At 35.9% G+C, this 22,354-nt stretch overlaps 1 protein-coding gene across 4 annotated transcripts in view; it reads right to left on the reverse strand.

The window, feature by feature from the left end:
- CLASP2 (cytoplasmic linker associated protein 2) overlaps positions 1-22,354 on the reverse strand; it is a 177,864-nt gene that overhangs the window by 131,905 nt on the left and 23,605 nt on the right. For 2 of the 4 annotated variants that reach the window (XM_028107057.2, XM_028107058.2), the window contains exons 3-7: positions 20,581-20,684; positions 18,107-18,198; positions 16,871-16,946; positions 15,201-15,298; positions 8,547-8,617 (exon numbers count right to left, since the gene is read on the reverse strand). In XM_028107057.2, the coding sequence (XP_027962858.1) occupies positions 8,547-8,617; positions 15,201-15,298; positions 16,871-16,946; positions 18,107-18,198; positions 20,581-20,684 (441 nt within the window). Of the gene's footprint in view, positions 1-2,561; positions 2,673-3,682; positions 3,811-8,546; positions 8,618-15,200; positions 15,299-16,870; positions 16,947-18,106; positions 18,199-20,580; positions 20,685-22,354 lie in introns of those variants that run through there. The other 2 variants (XM_088026816.1, XM_088026814.1) reach the window with 2 other exon arrangements.

The raw sequence follows: 22,354 nt of genomic DNA on the forward strand, positions 1-22,354 counted from the left end.
AAAGGCAGATGCTTAAGGGATTGAGCCACCCAGGCACCCCAATAAGGTTTATTTAGAACCTTCACAAAAACTAGTCATTTTGGGTAAATTTTCATGACAACTATACTTGGTCATAATAGCTGTCAAGAACAACAACTATACACTCTACATGTACAAAAAAAAAATGTAAACCATTTCTTGAAGACTCAGGTTCATTAACAACTTTATGTTGGAGGATATGTCGCTACTGGTGCCCCAAGACCTTGCACCCAAATGGGTAAACGGAGTCTTTCAAGGTTAAGATTTTTGATCTTAGCGCCCACTACTACCACCTATATTGCTGAATGCCCATATTGCTGAATGCCCAATCTTTTGTCCCTTATAATTTACTTTTTCTTCCTACAGACTGTTTGTTTCCCCCATTATCACTGCTTCCAGAAAAGAAGTTTGGCCTTTTTGCCCCTAAGTTAAAGGGTTGCCTTCTTTCAGTGATTTGTGTTAACCCAATTCTAGCATAGCACATAGAATATTCGAGGGTACAGAAGAGGAGGTATCTACTCAGCACTAATTTCTTGCTATTGTTCCCTTCCCACCAAATCAGTAGTGATATGACCACTCCAAATCAGGAGTGATCTAGAAGGTTTCCCTTTGGAAAGTCAAGGTTATATCATCACTTATATGTTTTTTTAAGATTCATGTTTGGAAGAATAGACTGTGTTGAAATGTTACAAGAGTAGAAACAATCTATTTGCAACAAAACCTTACTTCTTTCCAGCCACTCTGCAGCATAACAACAAAAGGCCAAATTCCTCTCATGAGCTTTTGAGGCAGATTGCAGGGCTCAGTGCCACATAATAATCCTACAGGTTTTTAACTCTATCTGATTTGACTGCCCAGAGCTACTTCACAATCATCTGACTACTTGGTTTTATATTCCTGGGTAAGAATAAAGAAAAGGAGATACAAGAAATACAAATAGAAAAGGAAATACAAATAACCAAACATTTGAAGATGATCAATTTTATTGGACAGCAGAGATGTTTTTAAAAGGGTGAGATATTTTTCACCCATTTGACAGGCAAATTTTAAAAATAATAATAGCGAGAACTGAAAAGAATGCAGGGTTAACAGGCACTGATGGTGGGAATATAAGTGGTAAAGCCTCTTTTGGAGGAAATTAGCTACAACTAACACAATTTGAAATGAATAAAAACTTAGATACAGAAATTCTACCTCTAGAGTATTTTAAGAAACATATACGTGTGTGTATACACACACACACACATTATTTGTAGAAAGGTGTTTCAGAATCATTTAGAAAATTGTATGTGATTAAACAACCTAAAATTCTACAGAAGAAATGGTTATGATACATCCATACTATGGAATGTTATGCAACAGTTCAAACAAGACAGTTACACATGAGGACATTAAAAAAAAAGAGAGAGAAAGAAAAACTCTATGCCATACCAAGTAGATCTAGCAAATGGCAAAAATACTTTCAGAACAATATTATTTATGTAAACACAATAAAAAAACCTTTATTGTGATACTTAATATGCATGTAAGGGACAGCAAAAGGTATGCAAAGACAGACACCACACTAATAAAAGTGTTCACCTCTGTTTATATCTGGGCTTGAAGGTGGTTCAGAGGGAAATTTATCTGCATTGTTTGAATTTTGAAAAGAAGATATTTCTGTTAATTAAAATCAAAGAATAAGAAACAACACAGGTTAGGAATAACAAAACCCATTTGTTTTGTTTTGTTTTATAATCCATTTGTTACACATGTACACCTGATACTAGTATATGTGTACTACATGTGAGAAAGACTAATATACAGAAGTATATATGAAACTGTTAAAAACTACAAATCGCAGGATGACCTGTTACTATGTATCTTTACTGTTTAGATAACCTATTTTTATTTTTTCAATTAACTTTTTTAAAGTAAACTCTGTGCCCAACATGGGGCTCGAACTCACAACCCCAAGATCAGGAGTCTCATGCTTTACCGACTGAGTCTACCAGGTGCCCCTGCTAGATTTCCTATTTTTAAATAAAAGTGTATTACTATAATTATCAATAAAATACAACAAAAGTATTTCCATTTTGAAGAACAGAATGAGCAGTAAGGTTACCTTCTGAACTTCACAGAAGGCTATTACTTTGATTTTTTAAAATTAGTACATTCCTAAGTAGTCTGAATGTATTTATGTATTGCTTGAAAAAAGAAAATTAAATATACACTAATAATCATCAAATCTACGTTTAAGAAAGAAGAAAATCTGGATATGGCTCCCAATCAAATGCAACCTTTAGAGTCACCTGTAAACTACATTTAAAACATAAATTTAAAACATAAATAAATGTATAAACTTGGCAATGCTCTTAAGTATATGAGAACTTAATTTGCTAATTTTGATGGATTTTGTCTTAAAAATTAGTAGTTAAAATTATTTCCAAAAGGACATATAGAACAGTTACGTATATTCTTGGAATAAACCATTACAATACCAAAACAAAATATACTATCATATTTCTATTAACATGTACATAATAGTTTAAATGACTATTTACCAACATCATCACTTTGGTACATTTGCATCCCATTCCTCACAGTCCTAAGGGGACAAACTCCTGAGAGAGAAGTCACTGTATCGTCATAAGGAAGGATAAAACTGTTAGACTTAAAACTTCCAGATACAGACCAGTCTTAAGAACCTAGTGAAAAATACACATAATATTTTTCAGGAACTTTAAGGTCCCCTTCATACACATCTCTAGCATTGATATTATAAAATATACCTCTAAGCATATTAACAAAAGCTTTAATAATGAAAAAAGAACCACGCTCAGGTAGTTAAGTGTTATGAAGGACAATACCAAATGCAACTTGAGGTTCTAGATTTGGTTCTGGTTTGCTCTCTGTGCCTAAATCTAGGACTTATCACTCAGTTTCCCAATCTGTGCAATGGAAACACCAAAATACTCTATTATAGTTATTTGTACCTAAGGAGTTAATGTATACTAAGTATACTAAAGTGCTCTGGAACATTATAAAGCACTACAGAAATATTTAAAAAATTATTATTATAATAAAACACTAGCAAAATCAATTTTTATAAAATTATACTCTATATAGGACTTGTAAAAGGCAATATTTTCTAGAAAACTATTTACTAGGGACACTGACAAACCACAAGCATATTAATTAAAATAGTGTCTATGGCAAGCCATTTTGCTTCTTTAAATACTTTATTACCACAAAATTCTACTTGTTGTCATATACAACATGAAAGATGACAAGCTTGCTAACCAAACCTTCCTGCCAAAATCTGTCATTCTTTTAAGAGCCACATTCCATATTCTTTCTTCAAAGCTTTTGCATATATTCCATGTTTCTTCCAATAGACCTTCATATCCACTACCAAAGACTGAGGGCTTGCCTGGGTTGCAAGGTAAATTGTCATATTTGCCAGATCCCGTATAGACATATCAAGTAGAAAAGGATATTAAATGGCAAGTAAGCACACATGTGCATATATGCACACATGACTGTACACACACACATACATACAACACACACACAAGTGTCCTTCGTTCTTTAGGGAGAAATATATTTCTTACACAGCAAATGATCGTCACTTTAACAGGAAGTGCATAACACAAGCATAAGAAGAAAAATAGATCTTACTTACCATCTCCCATAGCCATTCAGATGGTCCAGGGAGCTTTCTCAAACCAAGAGGTCAAACGGCACAGCAAATAAATGCAGCTCGCTGCCTGCGCCACTGGGCTCGGCCTGCAGCCTGCAGACACCCGGAGCACTGTGTGACCCAGGCCGCGCTGCAGCTCTGCACCGCAATAGCCAACAGCTGCTACTCCACTTCAAAATAAAAGTCTGGGGTCTTGCTGAAAATCTTCGTCTATTTAGCAGAACCTAGCAGAGCCTGATCAAGATTATTCTTTAACTGCGCCTATGTGGTTATATACAGGTTATGATGCTTCTCCTTGTACTGGCTGCCTGAAATTTAATGTAAGAAGAGCTCTGGGAGCCAATAAATGCCATCCCACTGGGGGACTTTTAATGCAATCATCAAAACACAAGGCATGTGTTCAGCAATCATTTTCTGCTTCCCTAAAGATATCCCTGTAATCAGTAGCAATCACATGATCTGATGGATTAACTGATTTGTGCCTTTTTAAAAAGGTTTTCATCCTTTTGTCATTACCTTTTAATATTTACAACAGAAGATTGCTAGAAGTGCACAAACAGGAATAGCCCAGTTTCCATGATTAACTGCTCTCATTATGCAGGAAGCATTTCTGGCTGCCGTAAACAAATCACGTCAAAGGCAGCCCATCAAAGGCTGCTCTGTGTGCGGACAGCACAGCCACACGGAACAAAGCTTGCTTCTGGTGGAGACAGAACCTAGCCAGTGCGCAGCTGCAGGGCACGGAGCACCCTCCATCCAAGCGGCACAACCATCAGCACATTGTCAAGCTCTGGGAAGGCCCTGGGGCTCATGGTCACAAACAGACACGTTTTAAAATCAATCTAAGAAAAGGTCTGCTTTGCTTTTCACTAATGTGTATGCTACAGGCATATAAAAAACTAGACTGCAAGTTACCTTATTGCCTCTTCTAAGCCAAGTTTCAAGGTAATTTCAAAGCTTAATTCCTATGCTTTGTTTCATTGCCAGCCTCCTAGAGCAAATCTTTTCCTAACAACTGTTTCAAATAGAGAAGTGGGGAAACATTTTACAATGATTTCACCCCAAGACTTCATTAGGTCCTACGCACATGAGACAAATCAGAATTATGCATAGTATTTTCACAGGCAAAGAGAAAAAGACTTGCAGTCACAGCCACCAACACTGTTGGTGTTTACATCTCAGTGTAGGAGATGGTCTAGAAAGCTCCATGACAACAGGGCCAGCCATAATCACAGGGGGCCTGCAACTCTTGTCTTTTCCTTCTTCCAGGGCTGGTAATGCCTCCTTCCAGCCTTGATCTGATTAACATTAAACTTAGTTTCCTTCTAACAGCAGAGCGAATTCCACTGTACTTAGGGATTCTGCCTAACTTACTTTGTAATATGAGAATTAAAGTCTGGCTTGAAAAACCTTCAAGACAAAAAAATATGCATTTCTCCCTTTCCTAAACTAAATGCTATGCTCATATCTCTGATGATGTAATTTACTTTGCATCTTGAGTGTGATGAACTAATTTGCTAGAAAATCAAGTGAAAGAATTCAACCAAAACTTAAATCAAGAATATAGATATGGCAGTTATGAAAGAAACCAGAGACGAAAGCATGAGATGTAAGACTGCACCGAGACATGCATAAGGGGAGAAGAGGTAGACTAAAGAGAAAAAAATAACTCTTATAATCAGGTTATACCACCTTTATAACCTGGGTTTGTTTTTGTGTTTACTAAAATGACTTTTTTCATCCTAAACCATTCTAAATCAATATATTATAAAAAGTTTGATGTTTCATTATTATGGCTTCAGGCACAGACACACTAAAAAATTTTATTTACCATAACAGTTTGTAGAATATCATATGGAACAAATCTGAACTGAATGCCATGTTTGGGTGCATTCATAACAATTTGCTTTGCACATACTGTACATCAAGTGAGAGAGAGAAGAGGTGGTATCTTCAATGGCTCTCAGTCTATTTCCACAAGTTTTCATCTTCAGCCTTTATTCTGCCCTAAACTGTTTTTCTGTTCTATAACTTTTAAGTTTTAGGTTGAGTGCACAATTATAATAAGCCAATAAGGGCTGAAAATTTTGTAGGGAAAAAATACAGAAATTAAAAAAAGAGTATTACTTTGGGTACAAACTTTTTGCCTTCAAATTATTACTTACAAAAATTCATTTTCAATGTTCAATTAATAGATTTCTCTACCTATAAAAATTATTAAAAAATTATTCATTGTCCTGGGTTGGGATGACACATACTATAATGTTAGTGGAAATAATTTTTTCATTTAATGGTTTTCACTTAGCTGCAAGGATTTTAGGAAGAATTTAAATTAATTTCATTAAATTCCTTAAACAAAGAGTAGTTGTATTTTTTCCATTACCAACTTTAATCACTCTAGATATTCATTTACTTATTTGCTTACTTTCTTGTTTACGATCTATCTCCCTCACTACAATGTAGGCTCCCTGACGTAGAAACTTTGTCTTCTTCCTGTTGTGACATGATCTAATTTACATTTTAAGATCATTCTCACTTCTGGGTAGAAAATAGATTCTAGAGGGCAGACATGAAATAGAAATCTATTGCAATAATCCAGGTAAAAGCTGAAGACTTACAGTGGGGTTTTAGCAGTGGAGATAGGAAAAAAATGAACAAATTTTAGATATATCAGGATTCCAAAGGTAGACAGACTGGGGGATCAATTCAGGTTTCTAGCCTGAGCTGATGGTGGTGGCACTGACTGAAATGGGTAAACTGGGGAACAACAAATTTGAGGGGAAGGAAGAGACAACAACAGGCTTTCCACTTCTGGACATGTTAAGCCTGAGATCCTATTAGGCACTCCAATGCAAATGTCATCGAGGCCACAGGCTACTAAATCTAGAACATAAGAGAGATGAATGAGGACCAGACCACACATTTAGGAGTCAACAACAAATAGTTATCACTTAAAGCCTTTGGGTTGGATTACATTACAGAGAGAGAATACAGACAAGCGAGAGGAGAAACGTGGGCCCTGGGACTTACTTGCCAAAGTGATAAACAGCCTTTCCTCTTATAGTCTCTTCCCTTATTAATGAATTCATTAAAGTATTTTTTTCAATGACAGCATAATATTGTCATCAAAACATCCTGACCTACTCCTACACCCCACTGTATAACCTCTTAGACTTTAACATTCATATGTGACCACATTTGAATATTCAGATCATAATCTCCAATACAAAAAAATCTCTGAGGACTCCCTCCAAGAGAAAGAAATGCCAGATACTGACCCCAAACCTCCATTTATAGAGAGAGAAACAAGAGAAAAAGAAACAGAAAAAAAGAGAGAAAGAAAAAGGGAGCTAAGAGAATAGGGAATATAAAATCTTCTATTTTGAAGGAACAGAAATAACCTCACAAAATACAAGAAAGACAGCACTTTCAAAATAAACTGTATCCAAATAATCAATATCTTAAGTTTATAATATGCATTATACTTTTCTCTTAAGAGTTATAACTACATAGTCTGGAATACACAAATGAGAAGGCACTATAAATGGTATGAAAACACAGCAGTCTCAATCCAAGTAATTTTAACAACTATCCATCTTCCTGCTGTTTCTGGTTTCTATGGAAATAAAGTAACTGCTGGAAAAATAAGGATAAAGTACTTAAAACACCTTCTATTCAGAGAAGAGTGAGAAAACCTGGCAATCAGGGTGAGGACTGGTAGTGCTGAAGTCAACTGATACTTCTGGAACTAAGTTTAGATTAGGGCAGACACAATCTTTTTAACACTAAACTCTCACTCCATCTGCCTTCCTGCAACACAGCAAGGCTCAGTCTTGGTTTAATCCAGAGAAAAAGAACTAAATTATATTAGTAACTAGTTTTTCCATTATTTGACTATACAACTCACACACCAATCTTCCCCCCAACATCAATTACGTTACTAAGCTAACCACATTCTCTTTATTTTTAAAGATTTATTTATTTATTTTAGAGAGAGAGAAAGCCCGTGCATGTGCGCGCATGGGGAGAAGCAGAGGGAGAGGAGAGGGGAAGGAGACTCTCGGTTGAGTGCAGGACCCTGAGATCATGACCTGAGCCAAAACCAAGAGGCTGACGCCTAACAGACTGAACCACCCAGGCACCTTCCTACCCTACTCTCTTTAATAGGAACCTCCTTTCCTAGGTGGAAAAACCACCTATGCTATCTTTGGAAATAGAATATATTCTTCACATACATGGATAAAAACTAAGGTCTAGGTAAATGCCACCCACTAAAACCAAACACAATCTAGCAATCTTACAAAAAGAAGAGCAACCACAAAACCGAGTGAGTGCCAGAATTTACCCGAAACCTCCTTGAATTCCAACTGAGAAGCCAAAGATGATCATGCTGGTGAAGTTTCTACTTCTAGGTCTCTTCACCAGTATCATCACTGAGAGTCTACACATAGGTATAATAAAGCCCATCAACCCCAAAACTTTTACTAAAACAACTAAGTAAAACAATTACTTTCGGAATAAAAAAACACATTTTATGCATGAAACATGGAAGGCAAGAGGGTCAACATATCTTCAACCCAGAAGCTACAAAAAATAAGGCAAAAAAATAGTATCAGTTTTCACAGTTGACCCAAAATTAAATTTTCAGTTACTCTGAAAGAGTCAGAGAATAGGTAATAATTAGCAGTATGTAAACTTTGTTATTTTACCCTAAGCTTCAAGCCACGAAATCAAATCTGCTGAATCAGTGATAAAATAGTTGGCTTTAAAACATGTTTTAGTACCTAAAACGTTGCTAAATAATCTTAGAAATGTTTGAGAACTGGAATAACTTAATTATTCTTACCTTTGCAGACACTCAAAATCATACCACCTGAATTTTGCACTTCATCAAATTTGGCAAAAATCATCTCTAACCTGGGAATAAAGAACACATTTTGTTTGTTTTATATACAGTTTAAATAGAAACAATTTCCCTAACCACCTCCCTGAGAAAAATAAGTTCAGGGATTCAGTTAGTCTCATCCAACTCTCTTTTACAATTACCTCACTTACTGAGAGAAAACACCAAGCCCTCGAGTAGAGAAGCAGCCAAACACAGGCAGCATCTACATGCACACAGTTTCATGTTTCCTCATAAAATTATTTCTCCAAACCCATCAAAAATACTTGTTACAACCTTATAATAAATGCACTCAGTCACCAAGCCCTCTTTAAAAAGTACATAAAGTCATGCAAAGGAAACATAAGGCAAACATAAAAACAATGAAATATAAAATGCTAGAAACTAAAGTAATACAGATATGACAGATAATCTGACATTTTCTCTATTAAACTACTTTCTTTCAAAGAAGAAGATAACAGGAGAGGAAGAAAAGGGGAGTATGTCAGAGGGGGAGACGAACCATGAGAGATGATGGACTCTGAAAAACAAACTGAGGGTTCTAGAAGGGAGGGGGGTAGGGGGATGGGTAAGCCTGGTGATGGGTATTGAGGAGGGCACGTTCTGCATGGAGCACTGGGTGTTATGAACAAACAATGAATCATGGAACACTGCACCAAAAACTAATGATGTAATATATGGTGATTAACATAACAATAAAAAATAAAAAAAATAAACTACTTTCTTTCAACACCAATTCCATTACTCTTCTGATTATATTCAGAATTATTTCTACACTTCTGCTATCACTTTTTTTTTAGTTAACAATGTGTTTCTTATTACAAAAGCAATGTACACTCATTATAAAAGAAAACGAGGAAATATAATTAGGAAAAAATAAAAAACCCAAAACACAATCCCAACATCCAATATTTTTGAATTGTATGCTTCCTGATGGTTTGTATTTTTCTTTTGAAAGATTGCATTTATTTGACAGAGAGAGACACAGGGAGAGAGGGAACACAGCAGGGGGAGTGGGAGAGGGAGAAACAGGCCTCCTGCTGAGCAGGGAGCACAGCAGGGGGAGTGGGAGAGGGAGAAACAGGCCTCCTGCTGAGCAGGGAGCCCGATGCGGGACTTGATCCCAGGACCCTGGGATCGTGACCCAAGCCTGAAGGCAGACGCTTAACGACTGAGCCACCCAGGCGCCCTGATGGTTTGTATTTATATATAAATTTTCTTCAGATCAAAATGGGATCATGCTGACAGCAGTATTTTTTAGTTTGCTTTGCCTTTACTTTCCAATATATCATGCTGATTTATTCTTTTTTTTTTTTTGAGAGAGAGAGAGAGCAAGCGAGCACGGGAGGGGAAGGAGGGGGGAGAGGGAGAGAAAGAATCTCAAGCAGGTTCCACGCAGCACAAAGCCCGATGTGGCGCTCAATCTTGGGACCCTGAGATCATGACCTGAGCTGAAATCAAGAGTTAGACACTTAACTGACTGAGCCCACCCAGGCGCCCCTATGCTCTGATTTATTCTTAAAGTTATGACTTAGAAATTTGGGCAAGGGAAGAGGGCCATTGTCATTTTGTTTTTAATTGCCAGATGTTCTCTGACTTACCCTTATGTTTCTGTCACAGTGTCATTTCTATAACCTTAGTTAAGCGGTGGTCCATATCCTGTCATTTCTCACTTGTAAACTGAGGATGCAGGCACTTTCTATCTTCAAAATATATTTTTTTAAAGTTGAAAACCTTCTAGGAACTCATCATAATGTGATTTTTTAAAAAAAGATTTTATTTATTTGACAAAGAGACAGAGAAAGAGGGAACACAAGCAGGGTGAGTGGGAGAAGAAGAAGCAGGTTTCTTGCTGAGCAGGGAGCCCGATGCGGGGCTTGATCCCAGGACCCTGGGATCATGACCTGAGCTGAAGGCAGACGCTTAACGACTGAGCCACCCAGGTGCCCCCATAATGTGATTTTTAAACCTTAGCCTTACCTCCTACCCCCACCAAATTCAACAATTAAAAATATTCACACATCTGAAAGCACTTCAGTTTAAAGACATGGGTTGCTTCATCCTACAGAGTAGTATCTTCCAGAGACTTGAGCAGATAGCAGACAAGTTGCCCAGAGACAAGATGTGGACAAGATGAAATGGGGGAGGGAACACCAGAACTGGAAGGTGGGACACCTCAGAATGAAGACCACACAGGCCAGGTACAGAAAGGAGAGGAACCAGGAGAGCTCTTTGGGGAAAATGGCAGAACAAGATGTTAAGAAGCATGAAATTAACACTCAGAGTAGCAAAATGGGAGTAAGAAACTGAGGACAGAAAGCTCTGAGAGAAGAGAACTGATAAGGAATTGAGGTGGTCAGATAAAACATACAACTCCTTAACTGAGCTACCCAGGCACCCCAGGAAGAAAAATTTTTAATTATTACTTTAAAACTATTTGATTCAATGGCTTATATAAATAATACTTAAGCTTAGGTATTGTAATAAAGAAGAATGTTCTTGATATAAATAAGGGTGGGCAAAACCAGAAATTTTATCCTAAAGGGCTATATCCAACAGGAAATTTCAAAATCACAAAGGGAGCAGCATTTGATAGGCAGAAATACCCTTTTGAAAAAAAAAGTCAGAAAATGACCACTATATGACAAAAGAATATAGTTTTCAAATAAATGCAATATTCAGTATAAAGTTAAAAGAGGGAAACAGTGGAACAATCATCTGAAGAAATGGGTAAACCAAAATTCATTCATTTTTACCTTATAAAAGGGCGCCTGGGTGGCTCAGTTGGTTAAGCAACTGCATTCGGCTCAGGTCATGATCCTGGAGTCCCTGGATCGAGTTCCGCATCGGGCTCCCTGCTTAGCAGAGAGTCTGCTTCTCCCTCTGACCCTCCCCCCTCTCATGAGCTCTCTCTCTCTCTCTCATTCTCTCTCTCTCAAATAAATAAAATCTTAAAAAAAAAAAAGTAAAGCGGAATCATTTAAAAAAAAAAGTTTTAGACCCTTTGACATAAAGGGGTCCAGTGACGATTCAAAATACTACCTACAAAATGAGGTCATATGCTAAGGATAGAAAACATTCTGGCATGCTTGAAAGAGCAAAGCTCATCACACCTTGTACCCTCCCATTCCCTACTACCTGTCACTGCTCTGGTCTCAGACTCCTTATCTGCCAAGAGACTTACCACTTCATGGTCGGAGAAACCATAAATAAGAATGGATGGGATTAATAGGTCATTGGCTTATTTAAGAACATTAAAGTGCAGGTTATCCCCATATGATAAAACTCCTATGAGATTGATTCTGATGGGGGGAAATCAAATAAGGAGTTTCCCATAACAACTAAAATTACTTATAAAAAAAAACAACTTAAGGAAAAAGGAAGATTATAGGCTAATCTTACTTTGAGTATAAATGTAAAAATCTTAAAACACACATATGGACACTTAAATGTATAATCATAAAGGTAATGTCTGAAAACTACATCAAAATTAATAACTTATGTACATTAAAAGACATCATCAAGAAAGTAAAAAGGCAAGTCACAAGGTAGGAGAAGATATCTGAAACATGTACATAGCTGACAATGGGCTTGCACCTGGAATGTATGTTAAAAAGTCCTACTAATCAATTTTTTTAAAATGACAGACCACCCAATTTTTAAAAATAGGCAAGAGACCTGAAAAGACACTTTAAAAGAACATATCCAAATGGCTGATAAATACATGAAATGGTTCTCTTCTTTATTAGTAATCAGAAAAATGCAGATTACCACTATAATGACAATACCAGAAACCTAAAATTAGTAAGATTAAGACTAATAATGCTAAATATCAGTGAAAACATAGAATAATAGGAACTTACAAACAGTGCCAGCAAGAATATAAATGGGTACAACCACTCTGGAAAACTGTCAATATCAATTATAGGTGAACACATCCGATGGCCCAGCAATTCCACTTTTAGATATACTCTAAGAGGTGAATATATAGGTATACCAAAAGACATGTACAAGGATGTTTTTAATAGCATTATTCAAAAGAGCTACAAACTGAAAACAACTCACAAGTCCATCATTAGTATGGATTCATTAGGTAGGACTTACTCATAAAAGAGAAAAGTAAATGGCAATGAAAATGAACCAACTATGGCAGATCCAACAACCCAAATGAATTAAAACAACAACAAGGGGCACCTAGATGCCTCAGTTGGTTGAGCAACTGAGAGTCATCTCAGTTTCAGCTCAGGTCATGATCTCAGAGTCGTGGGATCAAGTCCTATGGTGGGTTCCTCACTCAGCAGGGGGTCTGCTTGAGGATTCTCTTCCTCTGCCCCTCCCCACCTCAAATAAGTAAATAAATCTCTAAAAAATAATGTTAACTGAAAGAAGCCAGACACAAAAGAGCACATACTATATGATTCCACTTATATAAAATTCAAAAATTCAAGAATTAAAAAGGGTTTAGGCAAGCTTCTGGATGATTATAATGTTCAACTTTGCCACCTATGTGGATACATGGGTGTACTCACTTTATGATAATTTACACAGCTGCATACTTATGATTTACATACATTTCTGTATGGATGTCATACTTGCATAAAATTGTAAAATTATTAAAAAATAATTTCAATATAAATTTTAAAATATATAACGTAATATATATACATACACATACACACTCATACACATAAATACAGTACGTTAACATCATTTCTTTCATTCACATAAAATGATGTAGAATTTACTCAAATGAAACTGTTAGCCCTGGAAGTAGAAAATGAATAAGCAAACAAAATGCATATTTAATGGACAATCTTATTACCAAAAAATAATTGGTACTGGAAAAAAATACATGGTAAGAGAGATAGCCAGATATGATGAGAGTTATACCAGAACATACCTCTGAAGTAGTCTTACATCTCCTGACACCCCACTCCCCCCACCAAAAATCTAATCAAGTCTCCAGATCTAACTACCAATTTGTAAGATATAAAGACAGAAGGATATGTCAAACCATACCACAGAAAAAGAATTAGCAATATTCAGAATATGGGAAACTTTACAGGATAAACTACCTAGCTTATTCAACAAATAAACACAAGAGAAAAAAGTGTTAGTAAAGTTAGTAAAGTTAGTTAGTGGTAAAGATTTGGAAAGACTTGTAAGAACATATCAATTGTTGGACTTTATTTGGATACTGATTCAAAGAAACCTAAAAACATATACACAAACTTACGACGCTTATGAAACAACTGGAAATTTGAATGCTGATTGGATATTTGATTTATAGAATTATTTGCAAAAAAAAATTTAAGTTGTGATGACAGTACTGAATGTACTGAATTACAGATGAAGTATTATGACTTGGGATTTGCTTCAAAATAAAACAAGAGTAAGTAGGTAAGACTATAACATGAAAACTGGCCCTGAGTTGTTAATTGTTGAAGCTGGGTAATGGGTACATGAAGGCTCATTATACTAGTCTACTTCAGTCTGTGTTTGAAATTTTCTGTAATAAAAAGTTAAAAAATTCCTTTCAAGCCCCCCTTAAAATGGGGACTAAAATTGGATTACAAAATATTTAACTGGATTATCTTTAATAAAAATAGAAACTCAGAACTATTAAAGAAAAAAAGTACCTTTGGAAAAAATGTTCTGATACATGAGAAGCTCATCAATGGGATTTTACTGATCTGATGCTACTGTACTCAGATATTCTTAATTTTCTTTTTATTTGACTAGGTTTTAAGAGTAGTGACTAATTTTTTTTTTTAAGATTTTATTTATTTATTTGACAGATAGAGAGAGCTAGAGAGCACAAGCAGGGGGAATGGCAGAGGGAGAGGGAGAAGCCGACTCCCCAACCGAGCAGGGAGCCTGACATGGGGCTCGATCTCAGGACCCTGGGATCATGACGTGAGCCGAAGGCATTCGCTTAACCATCTGAGCACCCAGGCGCCCCGAGTAGTGACTAGTAGTGACTTTTTTTTTTAAAAGATTTTATTTATTTGAGAGAGAGAATGAGTGAGAGAGAGCACGTGCGAGCGAGTGTGGGGGAGGGGCAGAGGGAAGGGGAGAAGCAGACTCCTTGCTGAGCAGGGAGCCCAATGTGGGACTCGATCCCAGAACCCTGGGATCATGACCTGAGCCAAAGGCAGACGCTTAACTGACTGAGCCACCCAGGCGCCCCAGTAGTGACTAATAATTTTATAGCTTTCTGTTACCAGTATCTTGCGTAATACCTTTCAACAGGAGGCACTCAAAAAAATATTTACTTAATGAATAGATTAATATTTTTACTAAATTCTTGCTCAAGCATCTTCCAAATAATGATTATTACTGTCTGGTATCAAAAGACAGTTTACTGGATGATATTTAATTACATATTAAATAACATGAGTATATAATCATTGTCCAAAAAAATTACAGGATGTAAAGAACTTTTTAAATAGTGATAACCTACATATCTTTATGTATCTTGTGAATTTTAAAACATCTCAGAAAATTGAATGTATTTAAAAGAAACACATGATATTAAAACTTATAAAACGAGGGGCCAAAAAAAAACAAAACCAAAACAAATTTAGCAAGACTTACCTAGCAGAAGGAATTCCTCTCTTACAAAGATCCACCCTCACTCTCTCTCCCACATGTCTATAGATCTCCACTGCAGCTAATACAGCAGCATCTCTCACCTGCCAAAGAATTCAGAACTTAAACTTAGATGAGACATAATAAAACACTTCATCTCAAGGCACCATTACAACTGGAAGTTCTCAGTTGGTTTTAATGCCTCTAAACCCCTGAGAGATTTTGGCAGGTCACTAACAAAAACCAAGAGGACCTGCTGAGAAAACTCTAGAGAAACCTTGTAAAACGTTTTGTAGAAATCTAAGAAACATGCATGTAAACGTTACCAATGTGGCTTTTTAAAAATCTTCTATTTGTAGTAAGACTGCACAAAAGAACTGCCAATAACTGTATGAATACAAATCATTATTGCAGTTAATATACTTTCCTGGAATAAAACTGCCCTTCAAGAATGTGGTCTGAACTCAACACCAATGTTCATAGCATCATTATTTACAATAGCCAAAAGGTGGAACAAACCCAAATGTCCACCTAAGGATGCATGTATGAACAAAATGTGGTATACACATACAATGGAATATTATTCAGCCTTCAAAAGGGCAGAAATTCTGACACATGCTACAACATGGATGAACCCTGAAGACATTATGCTATGTGAAATACGCCGGATACAAAAGGACAAATTGTATGGTTCCACTTTCATGAAGTACCTAGAATAGCACAATCACATGGAGAGAAAGTAAAATGTGGTTGCCAAGAGCTGGGGGGTTGGGAAGAATGGGGAGTTATTGTTTAATGGGTACAGAGTTTGGGAAGATGAAAAAGTTCTGGAGATGGATGGTGGTGATGGTTGCACAACAGTGTGAATGTACTTAACTGCCAATGAATTGTACACTAAAAAATTACTGGAATGGTAAATTTTATGTTGTATATATTTTAACACAATTAAAAGAAAAAAAATGTGGCCTCAAGACAGGAATTTGGAAGACAGCTCTAGTTTCCTTGCACAGCTCACGGTCAAAGAGCAAGTAAAGAGGTTATGGAACTCTCTTCAAACATCCAAAGGCAGAGCTAGGGCCTAATAGCAAGGAAAAGTTTATCCAGGGTTATTCCAAATGCCCAAGCTATGCCAAAAAGGTTATAGTCAAGATTCAACTCCACTAGGATGGACAAGACCCAGAATACACCCCTGTAATTATGCCTACAGCATACACAGCTCAGGTAAAGAAACTTCTAACAAGCGATACACCACGGGTACAAATTCCCTCTGTTAAATAGGGTTATGACTGTTGCAAAAAGTTGTTGTTACGCAACCACATTCAGGAACGAAGAAAGGAAGCTGACAATCTGTCCTCACAATTAGCATGTAGGAGGACTATCAAAAGGAATGCAGGTTCTTTGTCACTCCATCTTTCAAACGCCAGAACCATCCTTTTAGTCCCATATATCCTTAATACCAGCCAAGTGAGTAACAAACTTAAGCAACTTATGTGAATATAATGTGTTCTTGGAAAGTAACTTTGGTGGATTTAAAAAAAAGAAAAACGAGGTGAAATCTTGTTTTCACTACCCCCCTCCGCCCTCCCTCTTCTTTTTTTAAAATGGAGTTAAGGGCACTAGGAAAGAAGAGATAGCCAAAAAAGTTAGTCAGTGCTTGAATGTAAGTAAAATTTTACCTGACTGTTGGAATCTCCAAATAGGATACACAAATGTGGTACCAACTTGCTGAGGGCTAGTGGCTGAGCCCCAAAACTAAATATAATTTGAAACAAAAATAAAGAGAATTTGGTTTTAATCGAACAGTAAACAAAATAGCCTTATACTTTCTTCTTGTCTGTATCAAAAAGACAAACATGGTGAGGAGCATGGGTACACATCATTAAAACATGAAGGACGTCAGACACAAGCAAAAACTAATTCTAAACAATGTGAAATATGCAAACTTGAAAAATCATGACTGACAATGAAAACTGTCAACACATGATCCAACAGAACAAAATGTTCAAATGGCACTTTTAACACCTAGCAACCTACTGATCACTCAAGAAAATTTGAGCTTTTGCTTTAAAATAGTGATTTTTTTTTAGATGCTGGGTCTCAAATAAATTTGCATTCCAATAAAACCTTTAATTATGCTTATTAATATTTGATGAGGTCATGGGTTGAAAGCAAATGACAGGAGAGCCAAAAACCACAAAAGTTGTGCAGAACTGAATGCACTTACAAGCTCTAGATGGCAGAAAGGACCACAGTGGAGTAATAGAAAATAAATGAAGGTATAGTTAGAAAAAAGGAAGTAACACTACAGGAAAAGTTGAAAGCTACTATATATCACCTATCTCGTTGCACAGAACTTGAACAAATAATTCAAAAAGAGATCAAAAGCCCTAACAACTTCTTTGGACTGGAGTTCTGAGCTCTGTGGCTCTCTACTCTCAGAGCTCTACATACTGCTACCTGATTCACTGTCTAGCTATCTGGGAGAGTCTTGTTTGGTCTGTGATTTGGGTAACCATACACACTGGTCTACAAAGCCTAGCTGGGGGGAATTGGCTATGATATTTGAAATACCACTGAGTTAAAAACAATTCCAAACTGGGTCCAGAATAGAAGTAGATCCTAAGTTATATCAACATACTTGTTATACGACCATCTATTTTGGGTAGCAACTATTAACTTACTCAAGAAAAAAAGAAAAACACTTCTTATCACTAATAATTTTAAATTAACATACACATAAAACATTAGCAGCTAAAGATATCAAATCAAAAACTCTCATACCAGAAATCAATTAGTAACTATTTAAAATGTTACTTCCACAGCTTTCTTCAAGCTTTATGAAATGGATATTGCTTTCTCCTTTTAGAAAAATGAAAAACAAGATGGCTATTTTCAGTAATCATAAAACTTACATGTTTAAGGTTTCAATAAGACACAGACACACGCCTTCTCGAGATCGAAAATTCTTGTGCTTAAAACCAGAAGCCAACTGTTCCCAAATGTACTATTTAAAAAACAAGTATAACAAAAAATTAAATTACTCATGTTATAATCTTTTTTTATTCCCAACCTTATCACCAACCTTAATGATAACTGAATTTTTCCCATAAGACTTTACTTCTCTACCAAATTTATACTAATGTTGTTCTCACCCATTTTTAAGTATCTTAATCACATTTTTAGTTTTTATTTAGTATTTTCACTTTAGATTTGTTATTCTCAGAAAAACTATGTCCATCTTTCACTTTGGATTTCAATTATTCTCAGAAAAACTACGTCCAATACCTAAAAACCTTAGAATTTCCATGGACATAGATTTCTTTCTAAGCTTTAGAAACCTCCCAACAACAATGCTACCATTATAAGCCCAGTAGTCCAGTAAGCATTTAAAAGGTCCAATGTTGCCTAGCAACTACTCCAAATTGTCACATGGAACAGGCTTTTTCAACATTTTATAATTCAGGCTTTTCTCGCTTTAGCACTGGATCCAAATACAGAAACATTATTTGGTAAAAGTCATTTTATTGCTACCTAATATAATTTTCTTCTGTAAAAAGCATACATAACCTGTAACAGATAATCCACAGCAATCATACGAATTTGGTGTAGGAAGGAACCCAACTTTATACTTCCAAACATACAGCTAATTGTGTCTATCAATCCTTTCTCCACATTTAGAAACACCATCCTTACCATTTATTAGATTCATGCACACACACACGCACACACACACACACACACACACACACACACCTCTCTTCCTGGACTCTTTATTCAGTTCTACTAATACTTCTCTTTCTGCCAAACTTTCTGGAAGGTAACTTGGAAGTTTATTGAGAAAAATCTTAAATGTGAATAACCTGATGCAGCCACATCATCTCTGGAACACTATTCTATATAAATACTCTTATGTACATCCAAAGACACATGTACAAGGATGTTCCTTATAGAACTGCTTATAACAGCATGTCAAAAATGAGTTAAAATTTGAACCACTAAACAAGTGTTGAAGGATACCCACCAAACTATTAACAAGGACTTCATTCTAAGGTATAAAATATCTGGGCAAACAGTTAATTTTTGCAATTTTTTATAAAACATATGTAATATGTGTTATAATTTTAACTGTATTTTAGGTAATAACCCATAATACCATTGTATATATTGTAAATTCTGATTTTTTTTCTACTTAACATTCTATAAATCTTTGTTTACATGTCAATTTATTGTCACGCTTTTTAATAAACTTCCAAGTTACCTTCCAGAAAGTTTGGCAGAAAAGAGAAATATTAGTAGAACTGAATAAAGAGTCCAGGAAGGGGTGTGTGTGTGTGTGTGTATGTGTGTGTGTGTGTGTGTGTGTGTATGCATGAATCTAATAAATGGTAAGGATGGTGTTTCTAAATGTGGAGAAAGGATTGATTGAGACAATTAGCTGTATGTTTGGAATAACCTGATGGAAACTGTTAATAATAATAATAATTAACAACATTAATTTCAGTATCAGAGCCTGAGCTTCATCTCGAATCTTGTCTTTGGCATCTCCCACTCTGTCTGTTAAAGCTACAGTAACTAGAGAAATGCAAGAGAAAGAGAGTAAATATTTATAATTCATCTCCATTATAAGCTATATTTTACAAAATTATAAACAGCTTGTTTCCATAAATGAAAAGTTAAGAGGTAAGCAAATTATTTCCTTTACTCATGAGTCTAATCAAAAATAATGGAGAAGGAAGTTTCAAAAGCATACATATAGGACTTAAACTTACCACCCAATGTGGGACTTACACTCATGACCCTGAGATCAAGACCTGAGCTGAGATCAAGAGTCAGATGCTTAACTGACTGAGCCATCCATGCGCCCCTTTTTGCTCTCCTTTCAAAACATCTCCATAAGGGCTAATTTTTTCTACTGTATTCATAAAACACAAGTCAGTGTCACAGAATATATGCCTTATACAATCAGTAACCACCTGTTCAAATAAGAAATTTTTTTCTTGTTGCTGTAAAAGTCGCACAAATTAATATAACATTCAGTAGTTCTCAAAATGACCTTTCTCACTGAACACTATTATCTGCAGGTAAGAAAAACTAGAAAATCCTAAAGAATAATATAATCAGCAGCGTCCAGCAGAATCTCAGAGTTAGCTTTGTATAAAGTGTCAAAGAGTAGAAAATAGGAAAAAGAAAAGCAAAAAAACCAAAAAGTCAAATATTGACATTTTATCTTGAATTTCAATTCCTTTAAAGAATTAACAACAATTCATTGTTTAAATTTCAGCTTTCCTGTCCCCTGGGGCTTCAATGACTTGCTGTGATTACCAGCTATCTTTACTGATATTTCATCATTGATTAGCAAAATGTAAATTTGAAAATGAAAGCCTACCATAGGTGGTGCTACTTGATCCATTAATTTCAATATCAGAGTCTGAGCTTCATCTCGAACCTTGTCTTTGGCATCTCCCATTCTGTCTATTAAAGCTACAATAACTAGAGAAAGGCAAGAGAAAGAGAGTAAATATTTGTAATTCATCTCCATTATAAGCTATATTTTACAAAATTATAAACAGCTTGTTTCCATAAATGAAGAGTTAAGAGGTAAGAAAATTCTTTCCTTTACTCATGAGTCTAATAAAAAATAACGGAGAAGGAAGTTTCAAAAACATACATTACATGATATCCACTTATGATAATGTTCAAAAAACAGGCAAGACTAAATATTATCCTATTTGGAGACATGTATGGCTAGTCAAGCTCTACAGATGAGCAGGAAATGGTTATCTAAAAGGTCATGTCAGTGGTTACCTCTGGTAGAGGGAGGGAGAGAGGGAGGTGTTATCAGGAATGCAGACAGGAAGTATCTAGGATGGCAGAGTTCTAGTTTCTCGACCTGGGCACAGGAAGGTGTTGGTGTACAATTACATGTGTGATATACACTTATGTATGTATGACATATTACTCAACTGACAAAAATAAAAGCCTAGGCCCCTGGGATTAAAGTTTTTCTCTACTATGTCCAAGACTGTGGCACTATTTCATGGAAGGAGGCAAGAAAGGCAGGCGAGAGTCCGTTCTTGGAGAGTTTTCACGAAAAAGGTTTCTATAACTATAAATCAACAAAGCACCACAAAGAAATAATCACATCTACTGAGGGTGAGGGTGAAGGGAAAGGGAGGCGGGAGCTAGAACTCAGGGTTTTAAGTCCACTGACAGGGCAAAAATATCTCATAGTCAAAATTATCTTTCTGTAATCCCTTAAATTACCATTGCCCCTTGTGTGGTGTTACAAGGTGCGTGGCCACAATATTTCATCTCCTTTTGTCTTTATATCCTCAACCATTAATGTTTGCAGCAGCACTCACCTCAGAAGATGACTGAAAATGAAAAAGGGAATAAATGTAAACCACTTAGAGTGAAGGGCACTGAGTAAGCACTCTGTGTCACCTACCACCCTCACCATTGCTAGCGTCATTCTACATGTTCGAAGGCAAAGAAATTAACTTCCTTTCTCTTTTGACATGATAGTTATAGCCTTCCTTTCCCTGAGGCAATGAAGGCTGAGACCTAGTTTAGACAAGGAAAAGAAGAAGAAATGAGATGGAGAAAGGGATTTTCTCTCATTTATTGATAATTATAATTAATTGTATATATAATTTGATGTAAATATGTTCAACAATATAACGTTGTCTGCAATATAACAACCAGACTGATGTAATAATAATAAACAACAACACTTAAGGAAAAAATAAATTAAATTCTTTTTGGAAGAAAATTCGACTAGAGTGAGAAGCCCACTATACCAAATGAAATGATATTATCCAAAAACCTAAGCTTAATCAAGGAAACGACTGTATAAGGAAACAAAGTCCCTGCCATAAAATCATAAGCCTAATCATGAGGCAACTGAAGTACCTGTCAGTCGGAATAATATAAACACTTCTCATCTTGCTTAGATGTATTGTTAACATCAGAGAAAATCATTGACATCTGTAGGATTGGCTGTTGTGGGACTCTGGTTCTGATAGCTTCTGAGAGGCAGAAGACAGTAATAAACACTTAATAAATATTAAATATTATTATGTACTAAGCACTGAATTATCTCATGTCATCCTCATAACAATCCTATGAAATAGAGTAGGCCCATTTGATAGAGAAGGCCC

This window comes from Eumetopias jubatus, unplaced genomic scaffold, assembly GCF_037043125.1.
Source record: "Eumetopias jubatus isolate StellerSeaLion01/CBP00866 unplaced genomic scaffold, mEumJub1_p1.0 scaffold_1, whole genome shotgun sequence".
Classification (NCBI taxonomy): Eukaryota; Metazoa; Chordata; class Mammalia; order Carnivora; family Otariidae; genus Eumetopias; species Eumetopias jubatus.